The sequence below is a fragment of the Crocodylus siamensis genome, chromosome 5 (assembly GCF_052110815.1).
Source record: "Crocodylus siamensis isolate JL-2025a chromosome 5, ASM5211081v1, whole genome shotgun sequence".
NCBI lineage: Eukaryota > Metazoa > Chordata > Crocodylia > Crocodylidae > Crocodylus > Crocodylus siamensis.
In genome coordinates this window covers 81,701,594-81,721,120 of record NC_143399.1, presented here as the reverse complement: position 1 = coordinate 81,721,120, position 19,527 = coordinate 81,701,594, and the positions used below count along the sequence as shown (strand labels likewise).

General features: G+C 43.0%; 1 protein-coding gene across 4 annotated transcripts in view; it reads right to left on the bottom strand.

The window, feature by feature from the left end:
• TMEM245 (transmembrane protein 245) overlaps positions 1-19,527 on the bottom strand; it is a 149,731-nt gene that overhangs the window by 67,580 nt on the left and 62,624 nt on the right. For all 4 annotated transcript variants that reach the window (XR_016442650.1, XM_090049554.1, XM_090049552.1 and 1 more), the window contains 5 exons: positions 17,464-17,568; positions 13,569-13,651; positions 10,869-10,959; positions 9,893-9,991; positions 1,456-1,587 (listed from right to left, as the gene is read on the bottom strand). Coding sequence is in view for 3 of the 4 variants with exons in the window: in XM_090049554.1 (XP_089905680.1) it covers positions 1,456-1,587; positions 9,893-9,991; positions 10,869-10,959; positions 13,569-13,651; positions 17,464-17,568 (510 nt within the window). In the remaining variant the exon portion in view is untranslated. The remainder of the gene's footprint in view (positions 1-1,455; positions 1,588-9,892; positions 9,992-10,868; positions 10,960-13,568; positions 13,652-17,463; positions 17,569-19,527) is intronic.

The following is a 19,527-nucleotide window of genomic DNA, read 5'->3' as shown; positions in this document are numbered from 1 at the left end:
TTGCTCATGCATTTTTATAACTGTGACTTATATTTGCACAAGTCTTTTCAAGATATAAGCAAAATTTCTGTATAGAGTGAAAAAAATGTTCAAAGAAATAAAGTTCTCTCTCAAATTACTTCATCCTGTTCCAGTATTCTTAGTGTGTCATAACTGCAACATCTTTAGAAGTGGTTTTGAGTAAAAAGAATAAACACATGATAAATTCATGCTTACCAGCCCATGGCAAGAAATGCCTTGGGGAAACACTAGTTTAAAATTGCATCCACAAGAAATGCTGGGCTGAAGGTAAGATAAAGAAATTATTTTCCAAGACAACAGATAAACATTAAACTAAAAGTTTTCTTCTTCTATTTTACAATGACAGTTCATACCAATGACTTAAACTGCCTAAAATATTACAGAAGTTCTGTATATTAAGCATCTCTGACCTAATAGACCACTTGAGAGTAATTCAGTTTGGACTGATTTCAATGCTATTTTTTCCAAGAGGTGAGAAAGGTCCAGTGCATTAATTCAAGAACCCATACAGTGTAAAATATTAATTTCATTCTTCACAGAACTTTTATAAAGAAGGAATAAGCTCCTTTCAGTACAATGAATAGTAATGTGGAAAAAAGAGAAGCTGAAGAACTACTCTCCTACAACCTTGATACTGATACATACTTCTGATAGACTGAAATTGTGAACAAAAAATAGTTATTTTGGGTCAAATATTATCAGTGTTAGTTTTATTAGAATTCCATTAATTCTGCATTTGCCAAGTCAGAATTTTCCAAATGAACTACAGAAGTATTTACATTTTTAACTTTACCCTTGATTTGTTTTCAGCTTCTGAAAACAAAAATGCAGGTCAGTTTTATTACAGCTTCTTAGTTTTCCCCTTGGGGATAAGCAACTTTAAAGTAATAAAATATAAGTCAAATAGGAAGTATAATGATCAAATAAGACAAGAATAGAACTGTGCCACAGAAATAGAGCAATATGAATTGAAGGAAAATTGACTGAAGCAAATAAGTATTTGACAAGTACCATGTCTTGCACAAATAGATGGATAAACAGATATTCACAGCATTCACTCCAAGAAAAGGGGAAACCAATGGTTTATGGAAGCTGAAGTATTTGAAACCAAGTTGCAGAACAGAATAATCTTGCAACAGCAGCACCCCTTAGACAGAAGTGGCTTGAAGGCTGGATAAGTTGTATTCTCATGGATGTTGAAATGGGATGGTGTTTATTGATCATAACCCATTACATTTTTAGATTTGCAGATATAGAAATGCAGAACTGGATTGATGCTTAAAAAGTATTAGTTAAAACTTTTTGTCTCAATAACAGTAGAACCTTACATACATTCTTAGGTATTTTTTTTATTCTTAAAGGGTGATAAGCAAGTAGCACTTAAGATCAATTTAAAAGAATATTTTGCAAGAATTAAGTTGAGAAGATGCATACCGATAGAAATGTCTCAATGTTGTCATGAACAAAGGAAGCAATATCTTGCCAGTCCAAAATGTCACCCAGCCAGCTGTTCTGACGATTAATGTGCAACTTGTGCCCTTTGTGTCTTCCAGAATGTGTTACATTCTAAAAAAAATGTAAGCAATGCATTTAAGTTAAATAGGTATAAAATAATACTTACAAGTTGAATGTTAGCAATTTACAGAAATGAGAAAACCAAAGACTTTCATGTGACAGTATCTTACGTATACTTACGTATATTTACTTCCATTTGTACCAGACGCTTCCAATTTTATTTCCCAAAAATACGTGGGTGTTACACTGCCCCTTTAAAAACCTAAACCAGATGGGATTTCAATAATCTTTTAAAAGTTGCATAACTGTCAACTACATTTACAACAAATTTAAACTGTACTTATTTTCAGTAATCTGATCAATCAGATCTTTACCCTGAAGGACAATTCTTGTGCTCTCATATCAAGGCTTTCACTAAAAAAATAAAACAGGTTTCTAGCCCTTAAAGCTGCAAAGAAAACTGTAATGTTATATGCAAGAAAATTGAACATGCATCTTGATTTTGGAAAGGCAGAATGAAGACTCCCCACCCCCAGAGTTATGGCTGCATGGAGCAAGAAGAAAGCCTAATCTTCATCTGATTCAGGCTCCCTTTTCTGCTTAACCATGCCTGGCTGCAGATTAGTTTCCATGGGTGGACCTACAATTTTGAAAAAAGCTAAAAACAGTTTGCAAGGCTGTGAAATAGAAGAGGAGAGGCCAAAAGCATCCAGCAGGCTCTACAGCAGGGGCATGCAAATATTTTGGGCCACTTACCCAATTTTGTGAGCTGTCAAGGGTCGCATGGGTAGCCCCGCCCCTTGACAGACACCCAGCCCCTGGTTGCTATGTTGTGATGAAGTCCTGCCCCCTAACCCCTGACCATTCCCACCAGAAATCCCTACCCTTGCCCCTGGAAGTAGTCCTTTCAGCAGGGGGTTTTGCCCTCAGAACCAGATTTCTAAAAATATTTTTGTCCTGTTTTACATGCATTTGTGTAGCGTACACAGAAATAACTGCATCTAATAGCTTAAAATGAAGTCTTATTCTTGTACATTGTGGGATGATGTGGGTATAGGTTTGTGGGGGGCTGTGGGTATGCGGGGTGTGGGTGTGCCTGTGAGAGGTGGATAAGCATGGGGGTATGGGGTGAGTGGGCATGTGGGATTGTGTGGATTTGTGGGGTATGGGGTTTGTGGGGAGTTGTGTGGGGGAGGATGGGTGGAAGTGTGAGGAGGTAATGCGGGGGCCTGCATGTATGACAGTGCGAGGGGGGGCGTGGGTACATGTGTATGGGAGGTGTGCTTGTGGGACTCACCCTATTAATGCACATGCGCACGCACGCCCCCCATCCCTACACCCCACCCCCATACCAGCATGGGCCCCATGCTCCCTGGTCTGACAATGAAGCTGGGAGCCATGTGGTGCTGGTGCACTGCGGGACAGGAAGGCAGGGAAATGGCTGGGGGTGGGGCAGAACTGGGCTGCTGCAATCCTGCTGAGGTCCTACTGCCCCTGGCTCCTATCATCAGACAGGAGCAGATAAATTTAAAAAAATTTTTTAGGGGCCCCATGGGCCAGACAGAATGGCCTGGCAGGCCAGATCCAGCCCACAGGTCAAATTTTGCCCACCCCTGCTCTTCAGCCTTTATAAAATATAGGTATATTTGCTATCCTCCAAACTTCAAAAAACAGTAGCTGTTTCTAGTGAGAAACTGCCCAATTTTGTACGCAACTATACACAAGTGGCCTTGCCAGGTGGCATCTACCCATGCCCCCGCCCTGCCACTGCAGCAGAACAGGGCAAGGACCCTTGTGTGACCCCCTTCCCAGCGGGGGGGGGGGGCTTAACTGCAGGGGTGCCAGAGCTGTAACAGGCTGCATGTGGCAGGACCAGGGTCCGAAGCAGGCCAGAGTGCCCTGCAAACCCCCCCCACCCCCCCACAGCACTGCCGCGCTCTGCAGCAGCTCTACCAGCCCTGCAGAGTAGCCCCTGCCAGGAAGGGACTTGTGCTCCAGGAAGCCAGGACTGGCTTGTGCTGGGAAGATCAGCCAGCCAGGTATGACTCCTTATGTAGGTTCCTAACCCAAATGCAGGACCTCCATCTAACCCAGGAGGTACACAGTCCCACCAGGGGAGACGCCTTGTTGGACCTGGTGCTGGCCACGGGTGATGACCTGGTGAGGGGGCTACGGGTGCTCGGCCACCTGGGCAACAGTGATCATCGCCTGCTGGAATTCACCATCCAGCGCAAGGTGGCAAAGGTCTGCAGCAAGGCAGCAGCCCTAGATTTCAGGAGGGCAGACTTCAATAAGCTAAGGAGAATAGTTGGAGAAGCACTGAGGTCCCAGAGGGGAGGGGAGCCAGGTGTCCAAGAACAGTGGTTGCTCCTTGGAGGCAATCCTCCAAGCCCAAAGGGAGGTAATCCCAACACAGATCAAAAGGAAGCAGGAGGGCGCAGAAGTCCCCAAGGCTCACCAAAAGCATCCAGGAATGTCTTGTAGCTAAAAGGGAGGCGCACACCCAAGGGAGGGGCCATCACCAGGGAGAATTATACTGCGGTTGCTCGGGGATGCAGGGGGGCAGTCAGGAAGGCCAAGGAGAAGATGGAACTGGGACTAGCTTCCTGGATCAAAGACAACAAAAAGGGCCCCTGTAAGACACATTAGGAAATTTGGTCATCACACCAGATGACAAAGCTAACCTATTTAATGACTTCTTTGCCTCCATTTTCCTGAGCAGGGACCAAATCAGCGCCCACCACTGGGCCCCCCTCAAGCCCCAGGGGAGGCGCACTTAGGCCAAGGATCAGGGAGGATCTAGTCAGGGAACCTCTCGAGGGACTGGACGTATTTAAATCAGCTGATCCGGATGATCTCCACCCCAGAGAGTGCTGAGGGAATTACCTAAGGTCCCCTGGCACAGCTTTACGAGCACTCGTGGTGCTCTGGTGTGGTGCCAGAGGACTGGAAGAGGGCCAACGTGGTTCCCATCTTCAAAAAAGGGAGGAAGGAGGACCCAGCGAACTATAGGCCAGTTAATTTTACCTCGATCCTGGATAAGCTTTTTGAGAGAATTATTTTGGCACATGTCCACGAGGGGCCAGCAGGGCAGATTATGGTTAGGGGCAACCAACACAGGTTCATTAGCGGCAGGACCTGTGAGACCAACCTGGTGGCCTTCTACGACCAGGTCACACAATCCTTAGATGCAGGGGTAGCAGTGGACACAGTCTTTCTGGACTTTTGGAAGGTCTTTGACACTGTCTCTCACCCCATTCTCATTAAAAACCTGGGGGACTGTGGTGTTGACACCTACACAGTCAAATGGGTCGCCAACTGGCCGGAGGGCCGCACCCAGAGAGTGGTAGTGGATGGGTCATTTTCGACCTGGAGGGATGTGAGCACTGGGGTTTCTCAGGGCTCAGTCCTTGGGCCCACACTGTTCAACATCTTCATCAGTAACTTGGATGACGGGGTAAAAAGCACCCTGTTCAAATTTGCTGATGACATTAAGATGTGGGGGGATGTGGGCACGTTAGAAGGAAGGAATAGGCTACAAATCAGACCTAGACAAGTTACAGGGGTGGGCGGATGAGACTAGGATGGGATTCAACACTGAAAAGTGCAAGGTGATGCACCTGGGGAGGAAGAACCAGCACCATACCTACAGGCTGGGGAACTCCCTTCTCATCAGTGAAAAGGCAGAAAAGGATCTTGGAGTCATAGATTTCATAGACATTAGGGCTGGAAGGGACCTCAGAAGATCGAGTCCAGCCCCTCGCCCAAAGGGCAGGAAGTCAGCTGAGGTCATTGGAAGTCATTGATGCCAAGATGAACATGGGCCGGCAATGCGGGGATCCAGTCAGGAAGGCCAACCACACCTTGTCATGTATCCACAGATGCATCTCAAGCAGATCCAAGGAGGTGATACTCCCCCTCTATTTGGTACTGGTCAGGCCACAGCTGGAGTACTGCGTCCAGTCCTGGGCGCCGCACTTCAAGAGGGATGTGGACAACATGGAGAGGACCCAGAGGAGGGCCACTCACATGATCGGCGGCAGCAGGGCAGGCCCTATGAGGAGTGGCTATGGGACCTGAACCTGTTCAGTGTCCATAAGAGAAAGCTGAGGGGGGATCTGGTGGCCTGTTACAAACTAGTCAGAGGGGACCGGCAGGCACTGGGGGAGTCCCTGTTCCCCCGAGCACTACCAGGAGTGACTAGAAAAAAGAGTCATAAGCTGGCAGAGGGTAAATTCAGATTAGACATCAGGAGGCACCACTTCACGGTCAGGCAGCTAGGATCTGGAACCAACTTCCAAGCAAAGTGGTGCTGGCTCCTACCCTGGGGGTCTTTAAGACAAGGTTTGACAATCACCTTGCTGGAGTCATTTGACCCCAGTACTCTTTCCTGCCATGGCAGGAGGTTGGACTTGATGATGTGCTCAGGTCCCTTCCGACCCTACTAACTATGAAGCCGTGATAGGCCGCTGCCTGTCATGGTCATTCGCCATTCCCACTGCTGGGCAAGGTGGGTCCTGGCCCCCACTGCTTGGTCTGTGCTTGGGGTAAGCCCTCTCCTAGCAAGAGGGCACTTATTCAGCCACTGGCCAAGTGGCGGAGGTGGACGGGTCAGGGCCAGCTACAGTGGTGGGGAAGAGGCACAGCCAGACTCCACCCGACATGGTCACCTGTGGTGGGGGCAGTGCAGGGACAGGGTTATTCCTCCTCCACCTGTTGTCCAGCAGAGGGGACGGCAGGGGGCCTATTCCAGGGCAGGATACACGGTGGCAATGGCGGGCAGACCCGGCTGCCAGTGACAGTAGAGGGGAAACTAACTCTTCTCCCTGCTCCACTCTACCTTAGGGACCATGGTGCCCCACTGCTGCAGCAGCAAGGGGGAAGCACCTGGCAGACCTGGCTTGGGTCCCTGGTGGTGGGATAGAGAGGGAGGAATTAAACCCCTCCTTAGCCAGTTCAACCTGGACTGTCCATGACCTCCAGCACAGCTTTCCTCCAGCTGAGGCGCACTCTAGCGCACCCCCAGCTTATGGCCTAAGCAACTGCAGGCATGTGCCTGCATTGTCTCAGTCCAGAGAGAATGTCTGTCCCATTATAATGGGTTCAGCCGAGGCAGGTTAAACTAACCTGCAAAGGTTGAATCAATTTAGGCTCCGGCTTTTTGAATGCCTGTCCCTATCCCTCCAGACTAAAACTCAGTTTCCTCAACCTCTCCTCAGAAGTCATGTGCCCCAGCTCACAAACCATTTCCACCGCTCTCTGCTGGACTCACTCCAATTTGTCCACATTTTTTGTAATGGCGGGCCCAAAACTGGACAGTATTCCAGATGTGGCCTCACCACTAATTGCTCTGGTGCCAGGCCACAACTCAACCCTGCTGCCATGGCCCAGATGCCACCGCAGCCACTCCCCTCGGGCTGCCCATGCTGCCTCACCACCTCACTTCCCATTTGGGGTAGAGTTGCAGATTGAGGGAAACTGCAGTGGTGGCTGGGCCATGGCAGTTGCCTTGCATGCAAGCTGCTGGCAGTGGGAGGAGGCAAGGGCAGCATGGCTCTCCTGGTCTGTTATTCTTCATGCTCATGGTGGCATGGCTGACATAGGGGTCCTCGCAACAGCTGCAGCGATAAGTCACCACCTCGCTCCGTCCTTTCCTCCATCCTCCTACCCATGGTCATCCCCTCACAAACACCATACCCATCCACCCTTACCCCCCACAACCCCTCCACAATATTCAAGAATAAGACTTCATTTTGAGCTATTATGCAATCACCTCTCTCTATAAAAAAAACACGTACAAATCAGGACAAAATTTTTTTTTTAAATAAAATTTAAATATGCTATTGTCAATAGTTTGATTTTGGGTTTTTTCCTATTCCAAGATGGCAAACCCCCTTTCCAAAAGGAATACTTCTGGGGGCAAAGGGAGGGACTTCTGGTGGTAAAAGGTCCAGGGGTGAGACTTTCAGTCGCAAGATGGTGACCAGGTGGCAGGGCACTGGTCAAGGGGTGCAAATACCCTTGTGGCTCTCAGCGTCCCAAAACTCGTTAAGCAACCCTCCATTCCAAATAACTGCCTGCCCCTGCCCTTGCAGCTCTGCCAGCATGCAAGGGGAAACCTACAGTTTCCTATGTTTTTCTTCTTTAAAGGAGAAAATCCTCATTTTCCCAATTTTTTCTGTAACAAACAGAAAACCTGGATCCCTACTAATCACTAGGCCTGCGCGAATAGGAAACTATTCAATTCGGGTTCTGATGCCAGCAATTCGATTCAGAGCTCCAAATTAGTTTCCTGCTTCAATTCAGCTGAATCAGCTCCGAAGCCCATTTGGAGATTTGACCATCGGGTATAATGGGGGAAATCAACAAAATATCTGTAACTTTTTTGGTTTTTGTCCGATTTGGATGAAACTTGCAAGAATGGTAGCCCCTGGTGAGACCACAAAGCCTGCCAAGTTTCAATGAGATATTTGCACAAGTTTGGGGGAAACTGCACCCCAAAGTCTTAAAAGCAAAACTTATATCACGTGTTTGTGTTAAACCACAGTGGGGTCAAAACTGCCGAGATGGTAGCTCCTGCAGAGGCCACAAAGCCTGCCAAGTTTCAATGAGATAGGTGCAGGGGTTTGGAGGAAACTGCACCTCAAGCTGCAGACAAGCAAAACTCATGACATGGGTGACACTGTGTGCTAAGGCACAACAGGGTGAAAGCTCCACTCCTGCTAGCCCCTGCTGAGGCCACAAAGTCTGTCAGCTGTTAAGGAGATGGTACAGGGCCCCAGAACCTCCCTGCACCTCCTAGCTGCTGACAGACAAGACTCATGACATGGATACTTGTGCAACTTAGGGCAGTTGATGGTTTGTCTCAATTCTTTCCTCTCCTTAGTCTGCGGTTTTGTAGGTATTAATCCTTGCTTGTTAACTCGTTACATTAGCTAGCTACTGTGTACTGAGCTGGTCTGAATCATGATTGTTTGGTATCAGTAGCTTAGCAAACAGGCCTGCAGTAGCTTCAAAGACACCCCCCGCCCCCTTGCCCCAGGACAGACACAGTTGGCAAAAGCACCGATGTCACAAGTTTTGCCTGTCAGCAGCCAGAGGCGCAGGACCCCAGAACTCCCCCGCACCTATCTCCTTGACAGCTGGCAGGCTTCGTGGCCACAGCAGGGGCCACCACCTCTGCAGCTTTCACCCTGCTACACCTTAACACGCACACTGTTAACCATGTCACGAGTTTTGCTTGTCCACAGCTTGAAGTGCAGTTTCCCCCAAACCCTGCACCTATTCTCCTTGAAACTTGGCAGGCTTTGTGGCTTCATCAGGGGCAACCACTCTTGCAGTTTTCAACCCACCATGGCTTAACACATACATGTGACAAGTTTTGCTTTCAGGACTTTGAGGTGCAGTTTCCCCAAACTCCCTCCATCTATCACCATGACACTTGGCACAGGTCATGCTCTCAGCAGGGGCTAGCATCCCTGCAAGTTTCATCCAAATCAGCCAAAAGACCACAAAGTTATAGACATTTCATTGATGCCCCATTATACTCTATGGCTCCAATTCTTTTCCAAAGCTATTCGGAAAGCTTAAATTTTCCAGCAATTCGATTCAGATTCGGCCTCCAAATCTTCTCTGAATCCAAATCATTATCTGAAGCTTTGTACAGCCCTACCAATCACCTTCTCCCTGAAGTGTTTAGAAATGGATTCCTTGAGAACCTGGCTCCATGAGTTTTCCTGATGGGCAATATATTTGCCTTCTCCAGTTATCTGGGACCACTCCCAACTGCCATAAGTTTTCAAATATATAACAGCCAGAAGCTCTGCATTCATTTCTGCCAATTCCCTCAGCATCCTTGAGTGCATCACATCCAGCTTTTCTAAAGAGATCCTAACCTGTTCTTTTGCCACTGTTGGTTGCTCCCCTCTGCCCCAAACTTTGCTGCCAGGTGCAGTAGTCTGGAAGCTGATCTTGCCTGTGAAGACTGATATGAAAAAGGCATTGAGTACTTCAAGCTTTTCTGCATCCTCTGTCACTAGGTTGCCTCTCCCACACTTTGGACCCACACTTTGACTTGCGCATTTGAAAGCTCAATTTTTCCTTAATACTTTACTTACAAAATATTACAAGGCTTTCAAAAACAACACGTTTCTTAGCAAGTAAAATACAGCAATATACTGTGCTGCTATTTCTGTTGCCCTTCAAGTCCTTTATATAGAGAGACTGTATTTTTGTTATATATTATTAGGTATGTCTGCATTCTGTTTATTCAAAGCCATGCTAGTTTCTCTCAAAACACTTATCTTGAATCAGTAAAACTGTTCAATCATATCAACATTAGGTATCAATTACTCACCTTCACAAACCATGAATGATAGAGTCTGTCCCAGAGCTCAAGAACTTGCTTTTCAATCACAGCAGTGTTATTCACTTTCTCTCCTAAAATCTTATGGAGCTGCAATATACAAAAAAGTCTCTTATTTCACAGAACAGCTGAAAGCTGCCAACTATATCTTAACTCAAAGTCAGAAGATCCCCATTAGATTTACTAGAAAAGTTCTTTGGCTCAAAATCAGAAAGGTTAGCAGCATATCTACAGAATATGCATTCCAAATGCTATACTTCACAGCATGTTACTTTTTATCTGCAACAAGCCCTCTGTAACATTAAACTGAAATGGGGAGAAAATGCTTTTCTTCAATGAAAAATCCCAGTCAACATACCATTGCACAAAAATATGCCATATTCTTTTGTATCTCAAGAGATTTGAGTTTTCTAGATGTTAAAATGTTTAAATGAAGAAACTGCAAAATCCTGCTATACTCCTAAGGTACATTCAACTAGAAGTTGAGCTTGTATTGTACACTTCAGAGGTTTAAACTCCAGAAGCCAGTAATCTGTCTAACAAAGGTCATTTTAGGAAAATGGAGCCTTATCTGAAACCTGAGTAACTAAAGCTAGTTTCAGAAACAAACTGTTAATGTTCCACAGAACAACTCATTTTCCAGTGTCCTCACATGACTGGACACAAAGGAGGCTGCTAGATCGCTATACTGTCAAATTCTCAAAAGGCAGAGAGTTGCCAGCAGCCATGGAGAGCAAAACTACTGAAGTCACTCTCTCCAGATGTAACCTCTTCCTCAACAGAAGTAGCAGACTGGAATTAACAGATCTACAGCAAAATATTTACAGTAAGCAAACCATCAAGAAAATCAACAGCAGGCACTGGTATCTAAAAGGGGAGGGGGGACCTGTAAAATGATTACTCAGTAAAATGAAAAAAAGGAGGAAAAAACCTCAGCATGCAAACAAAAACGATGCTTCCATTCTACCTTGTGTGTGATCCATTCCCGGCCATACTGGTACACGTTGTTAGCTGCTGAATTGAGAGCTTTCTGAATGACCTGGGCTTCAGGGAGCCAACTTGTTTGTTTTTCAAAAAGGAAAAAAATAAAATTATTCCCATCATTTTTATAATTATTTCTTAATAGTTGCACCAAATTTAAGGAAGAAGTTTCCAAGCGATTAAGAAACAGCTAATGTTAAACATGTATGAACATTTAAATTAAAACTAAAATATTTCCTCATAATGACAGAATGCAGATTTTTAAATCAACAATGCACAGTTCAGTGTAAGGCATTAGTTTAACTACATTTTACTCTAACATTTATTGACAAAGGCTCTTGAAAACTGAACTTTTTAAGAAAAGATCCTGTCTCTCATTATAAAGTCTACATATATATACTTAATTATCCACTTGTCAGATTCTTATAGTTGCTGCCTTCGCTTTTGTTAGAAATACCTCTTGGGGAATCTTAGCTTTCTAGGTATTATGGCATTGAAACCAACTTTCCACATATGAACTAAAAGCTGAACTGCTGTATGCTGCTCTTGAATCTAGACACTGCCTAGAACTAGAAAGATGTAACAGTGCCCAAAATTTAGTCCAGGTCCAAATCAAGCTGTTTGTTAAGAATTTCTACAGGTCTTGGAGACAGAGTCCGCCCATTCCCAGCCTCTGGTTATTTTAAAAGAATAAAGCCAGACTTCAGCCAATATTACAGTCTTAGCATGTTCAAGATACAGGTCCCTTACTTTAAGTCATCATTTTCTTCTTTTTACATATCACTTGGAAAAAAACTCCCAATCTTGCCATTCCACCCCCAAAAAATCCCAAACAACTTCCTAACAGAGCTCATTCTTCTTTCATTCTCTTAACTGTATAAGGGGTCATCCAGTTTTTCTGCTTGGGATATACAGGCATACCTCGGAGATATTGTGGGTTCGGTTCCAGACCACCGCAATAAAGCGAATATCGCAATAAAGCGAGTTGCACGAATTTTTTGGTTTCCCAGTGCATATAAAAGTATGTTTACACTATACTGTAGTCTATTAAGTGTGCAATAGCATTATATCTAAAAAAACAATGTACATACCTCAATTAAAAAATACTTTATTGCTAAAAAATGCTAACCATCATCTGAGCCTTCAGCAAGTCGTAATCTTTTTGCTGGTGGAGGGTCTTGCCTCGATGTTGATGGCTGCTGACTGATCAGGGTGGTGGTTGCTGAAGGTTGGGGTGGCTGTGGCAATTTCTTAAAATAAGACAACAATGAAGTTTGCCGCATCGACTGACTCTTCCTTTCACGAAAGATTTCTCTGTAGCATGCAGTGCTGTTTGATAGCATTTTACCCACAGCCAATATAAGGCTGTTTCATCTACACTGAAAATCTGTTGTTTAGTGTAGCCACCTTCATCAATTATCTTAGCTAGATCTTCTGGATAACTTGCTGCAGCTTCTACATCAGCACTTGCTGCTTCACCTTGCACTTTTATGTTATGGGGACGGCTTCTTTCCTTAAACCTCATGAACCAACCTCTGCTAGCTTCGAACTTTTCTTCTGCAGCTTCCTCACCTCTCTCAGCCTTCACAGAATTGAAGAGAGTTAGGGCCTTGCTCTGGATTAGGCTTTGGCTTAAGGGAATGTTGTGGCTGGTTTGATCTTCTATCCAAACCACTAAAACTTTCTCCATATCAGCAATAAGGCTGTTTCGCTTTCTTATCATTCGTGTGTTCACTGGAGTAGCACTTTTAATTTCCTTCAAGAACTTTTCCTTTGCATTCACAACTTGGCTAACTGTTAGGCCGAAAGATAGGCCTCTTGCCCCAATCTCGGCTTTCGACATGCCTTCCTCACTAAGCTTAATCATTTCTAGCGTTTGATTTAAAGTGAGAGACGTGCGACTCTTCCTTTCACTTGAACACTTAGAGGCCATTGTAGGGTTATTAATTGGCCTAATTTCAATATTGTTGTGTCTCAGGGAATAGGGAGGCCTGAGGAGAGGGAGAGAGACAGGGGAACGGCCGGTCGGTAGAGCAGTCAGAATATATACATTTATCGATTAAGTTCGTCGTCTTATATGGGCGTGGCTCGTGGCGCCCCAAAACAATTACAATAGTAACATCAAAGATCACAGATCACCATAACAAATATAATAATAATGAAAAAGTTTGAAATATTGCGAGAATTACCAAAATGTGACACAGAGACACGAAGTGAGCAAATGCTGTTGGAAAAATGGCGCCGATGGAAAAATGGCGCTGAAAGACTTGCTCGACGCAGGGTTGCCACAAACCTTCAATTTGTAAAAAACGCAGTATCTGCGAAACGCAATAAAGCAAAGCGCAATAAAACGAGGTATGCCTGTATAGATAACGGCCTTTCATCCTACAATACAAATGTGGGAGAGCAAACAGCAAAATAGTAATTAGAAGAAAACAGCTCAGGCTCCACACCACTGCTGAGTTTCAGAGACTCACTATCAGCCCCTACCAGATTTTGCTAGCCCAAGAGCTAGAGTCAAAGGGAGGTGGTGGGAAAGGAAAACAGCAACAATATGCATGCACTTCACCAGTCACCTTCACATGTATGCATACAATAAACTTTCAATCTTAAGAATCAGATACAAGAGCCCCTTGAAATTTGTTCAGCCCAAATTTTTTTTTTTTTTGAACTTCAGCATACTTACTTTGCCCATTCTGGGTGATTGGCTACAGTCTCATTGATCAAGCTGCTTGTGACTTGAATCATGTGAACACTCTCTTGATGTACCTGAATTAAATACAGAGAGGAAAAAGAATGTGTGAAAATTGTTATATAACATGAAACAAAATCCACCTTAACTTAATATGCCTACAAAAGGACTGATGATTTTGGGTGCCCAACTTGCAAATCATTTAAAGACCCAATTTTCACAAAACAGATGAATACATGCTACTTTATAAAAATAGGGTTCAAGACTTCTCAATTTCTGTACCTAAAAAATATGACAATCCCACAACTACCTACTTTTGAGAATTTGAACTATATCATGACACTATTTAGAAATGCAAGATGTGACTTGATTAATTTGTGTGCTGCTCTTCCCAACAAAGGCTCAGGGCAGTTTACAATAAGAAAATAGAATAACGTATAAACAAGACAGAGACAAGAGGGAACCAGAACATAAAAGGTAACCCAAAACTCCGCTAAACAACATGTCATATTTTAGTTTTGTTTGGTGAATGCCTGCCCAAATAAGAAGGTCTTACAGCACTCCTGAAAGATGTCCAGGCTCAGGATCTGATGAGCAACAGGAGGGGGGGGGAAGTTCCAGAACTGAGGAAAAACTTTGGAGAACTTCCTATGTGCTTTCATCTAACAGACTTGGCATACTGACACCATTTGTAGGAAGTTGCTCTCTGTCTCCCTCAGTGATTGTGATGGCACATAAGGGAGAAGGTATGCAAGGTCCAGACCCTTTAGGCTGTGAGACCTTTAGGGTCTTGTAGCTCAAAACCAGAGCTTGAATTGTGACTGGAAATCTATTAGGAGTTAAGTACGCCTAGTGACCACCCCGTTACAAGATGGGTCACTGCATTCTGTACCAGCTGCTGCTTCTAGATAATGTGCAAGGACAGCCCAACATAAAACACACTGTAGTAGTCTAACCTTGAGGATATGAAGGCATGAGTGATGGTGGCCAGTATTTTCTGACATTCTGCTCTGCTACAAGCCTTCACAACCCTACCTGTCCCACTGGCATTTTGAAAATTAAGTTAGTCTGCAACTGGCAGAGCAGAGGAATTCTTAGAAGTTCAGGTCTTTCTGGACATGCGTCTTAAGACAGTGAATCTCAATGAGGGTGCCAGGGCACCTTGACGTGCTGCAAGATCCTTTGAAAGGTGCCACAGGAAGTGTAAGAAGGTAAGAAAATAAAAGCAGGTTCAGGCTTCAGGTGCAAAATAAGCTTGTACAGGCAGTCTCAGGCTCTCTCTGCCTAGCTGCTCCCCTGTCCCCACACTGCAAAGAGGTAAGTCCCATACTAAATCCATCAGGGTTTGAAATGGGGATGAAAATCACAGAAGTTATAGAGGGATGTCTGGTGTCTGACAAGGTTAAGAACCACTATCATAGCAGAAAGAAAAGGTACTGGAGCTCTTGCTAAGCTAGTCATAGATGGGAAGAAGTTTGTCTGTGGAACAAATTCACAGAAATACTGTAATGAGGGGCAATATATATGGCAGGAAAAGTGGTGCACAACTAATGTCAACCTTCCATTTGTTCTTCAAAAAAAAAAAATTCCCTGTATACATTGGTGCCAAGTAGCTAGAAGTAGTAAATAGACATCCCTAATAGTGATCCTTTTTTCTGATATGACCAGTTATTTATGGATAATTCCAGTCCATAATGCTGCTGAAATGGTTAAACTCATGCTAACTATAACCAAGGTAAGTCTATCAGCACAGAGATAAAACATCCTTTTTTATAAAATTATGTGCACTTAAAACACATTGACCAATAAAAGCAAGGAACTGCAAAACTATTTTTCTGTCCATAACTGTATCTATCTTTTGCCATGTCTCTGATTCAGTATTCCTAAAATACCTGTCATGCTAGGAATGCTGGCTGAAGTTGGATGCTTTAGTTGTGTAAATATTTACTGTTTAAATCAGGGGCTGGCAAACTTTTAGGAATGACAGGCTAACTTACATGTTTTCTCTCTCTCCAATGTTAATTTAAGCGCAAGTGGAAAACCATCTTGTCTGATGCTACAATTGCATGTAAAGAAACTGTGGTATCAATATCCTGTTAAATTCCGAACTCGAAAGACATTCAGGTTTAAGTTTTAAGCAATAGATGGAAAAAAATGTGAAAAAATGGTGAAAGAACTACGGCTGTGAACAGAAAAAAAGAAAGCAGTGTGGCATCTTGCATGGGGGTGGAGATGCAGATCTTCAGTTTCTTTGTTCTAATTTGTGAGCAGTCTAAGGAAGTGAAAGCTAAGAGGACAGAAGAGCACTTGGACATCAGTGCTGCTCTCCCACCACAAATGGGTGCGGGGAGGAAACTGGAGCTGCAACTCTCATAAGCCAGGGGCTGCAGAGCTGTGCTGACAATCAACTCTGCTCCCTCTGCCCTGTGGGCCACTGCAGCTCCCCACAGCAGTTTTGTAGTAGTCCTGCCATGAGGCATGACAAAGGGGAGCATTTCTGTCTGTGGCTGAAACACTCTATTTCTGAAATGCTTCAAAAGTGCAACCACAGCTTTTCAGATGTTTCATCTTTCAGCACCCTAATTTATGTTCTGCTCTACCATGATCAAGTATGCTACAAAATGCTTTACTAAACCAGTTCTAGAACAAAAACAGGTGGAATTTACTATTTGTAAATGTCTTAAATGTTTCCAAAATAGATTTAGGCACACACTTTGGTTTTACATTTTTAGGTTTCTGTCAATGTTTATGAGTTTACATAATCAAAAGTCTTTAAAAGTCTGTATCACATGATGTCATGTTCTTTTTCAATTACAGACTAAGGTCAGATTAAACAAAACTTATTTGATTATATTGTGTTCTTTTTAAATATGCAATAGCATAAAAATCACATTAAATGAGAGACCTCTACTGGCAAGAAAAAACAGCTACACGCTGAAAGTCAGTTATTAACTTCAGAAAAAAATCTGATCGTGATTCTTGGTACATCTTCACATTCAAAGCATGAGTAATAAGGTTGATACAGGTAATTATTGAAATAAAGGAGATGTTCATCTACATCTCTTGCAAATATAAATCATATTAACATTTTACTGATGAACAGGGATCTGGGTTTTCTGTTTCCCATAGAAAAAGGGGGAGGGAAACATGGATTTCTTCTTTTACCAGAGAAAAACTCAAATTTTTCATTTTAACAGAGAAACACGTGGATTTTGCAATTTTGCAAAGAGTTCTCTGCAGGCTGGCAGAGTTCCTGCCTGCAAGGAGCTGGGGAGCTGGCAGAGGTTGGTCAGGCAGGGGATGCCATGTGCATATACAGGCACATGACCACTAGGCAGTCTGGAAAGCAGCTCCCACATGCAAGTCTGGTGGGAGGGGAGGGGGTTAGCAATGAACAAGGATACAAAATAGTTTTTGTACTCTAATATGTTAACCTAATCTATACATTTAACATTCCCCAGAACTGCACTCTTCTTTTCCGTTTATGTTGACACTATGATGCATTTGAAACATTAATGTATTTTTTTCATCTGTATGAATATTAAGAGAATAAAAACATTAATTATTAAAAACAGAATAAAAACATTTAATTATTAAATCCCTTTAGCCAGGGGTAAAGCAACCTGTTCTGGATGCAGGCTGAAATAACCCACCCCAAGTCAGAGGCAGGCACACTGCCAGTTCTCAACCCCATGATAGGACAAAGAGAACAGCTGCTGCTGAAGCCCCATATCTGTGGGCCACATCCAGTGGTTTCATGGGGCAGATCTGGCCTGTGGGCTGTAGGGTGCCAACCTCTACCTAAAACTTTACAGCTCTTCACAAACAACTTACATTAAAAAGTGATTAAAAGAACAGTTTTATTATTATTTCTCTTAGCATACTGTACCTTTGCAGTAAGGAGAAGAGCTAGCAGAAGAGTTCCTATGACTAGCAAAAATATGATGAAAATGCTAATGATTTTATCAAGCATTTTCTCCAACCACACAATCATCTGCAGAGAAGAAAAACAAATCATGTCATGTAGATCAATATACTATGGAAGTGATACTAGCCCCAATTTGACAGCCCTGAATATTAATTGGACTTTTTTTTTTAAATAACAAAACTACAATTGGCCTTAAGTAACTAGTGCTCATACCCATGCTTGGATAAAAGCAATATTTAGCAGAAGTAGGGTTATGTTATGATGCATATGATTTTCCAAATTAAAACACTGTCATGAGACAAACAGCAAGCAGTTAGCAAGGCAGATTCTGGCTTCATTTATTTCCTTCAAGCAGGGAAACTTACAGACACTCATCAGTACAAGAGCAGAAACATGATCAAGGTGGATTGTGAACAGTACTACCATATTTTCAAACTTGGATGGATGGAGTTCATCTCCTAAATGCCTAATGAGATACCAGCAAAGCTGTGTGTTTTCTATATCACTGAGCATCAAGCCAATTACTTAGGATGCCAAAGCTGGGCATCCAAGACTCTACTGACCCAAGATAGCATTTGGAAAACTACTCTAATATTAAAACCATTAGCCATGACAAAATGATGCAGCATACATACACTATGTTCTACAGAGGTATATACATTACAAATGACAATCACACTACTTCACATGAGTGAAATGCTGCTTTTGTCATTCAAAGGGTGGGAGGGGGAATGATGTTTACCTAGGGATAGAGCACTCCAGAAAAGAATAAACTCCATGTAGACTAATACGCCAGCAATCTGATTAAATAAAAAAATATGAAAATCCATGCAAGTTTGAGCAATTATTTTCTTCAGCATAGTTCATAAGTTAGAGGGGTTTCTAATGAATCTGGCACTACACCAGAAAACAACAGCAGAGGAAACTTATCTTTAAAGAAAAAAGAAAAGTCAGAGGATTTAAATATTTCTAAAGCAAGAGATTATAAATTCAGTGGTTGGGTTAATAAATTTTTCGCTAATGTTCTTTTCCTCATTACCACATAACATTAAAAGGCATAATAATATTAGTTCTTCCTCCATTACTGGCCCCAACCCTGCATGTGAAGCTGATTATTGATAGGCTGGTTTCAAACTGCAGTCTTGGCAATTAAGTTGAAAAGTATTTCAGGTTTCTATAGAGCCCATCACCATAGCATCTGAGCACCGAATGTACAAGTACAGTAATGATTTTATCTTCTAACTCCTTACAATCAATCTTATTTGATATAAACTGTTGTGACAATACTCAACACTTCAGAACACACATTCTAGATACAGTGAGGAAGGCTATCAGAAAGTGACATTATCTTAAGTAGTAACTGTTGAGTCTAGAAATTTGTCTAGCAAAAGAAATATGATGACTTACAGAAAGGAATTTCAAAGAACCCACCAGACCCTGCAAAAGTCTCAAAGAACATTTAAGTTTCTCATGTTTGTCACTGTACCCTACCGTTTCAATGATCATTAAGAGTTTGCTCACCAACAATAAATAGAACAGAGGTTATCTGCCTTTAGGAGTGAGGCATTTATGTGAAAAATTCTAAACAACCTGGAATCCAAACTAGTTATGGTCTAGAACAGTGGTTTTCAACCTTTTTTCATTTGCGGACCCCTAAAAGACATTGAATGGAGGTATGGAGCCCTGTGAATTGTAAGCGTGGTTATTTACATATTTTTGATTGATCGTAGTCATCTTTCACAGACCCCATGCACACAGTCTGCAGACCCGCAGGGGTCCACAGGTTGAAAACCAATCATTTAAAAAACTACATACATTTCTGTTTCAGTTTAATCTTTTCAACTGTTCATTTGTTTAAGGATTATAAATGATAAAATAAACCAACCACCACTTAAAAACAGGAGGGTAATTTTTGTTTAATAGTATGCTCTTCAAATGAGATTTTCAAAATATTTAGATCAGTGATTTCCAAAGGGTGTTCTACAAAAAATGGGCTGGATTTGGTCCCTGCCATGCCAGTCTCAC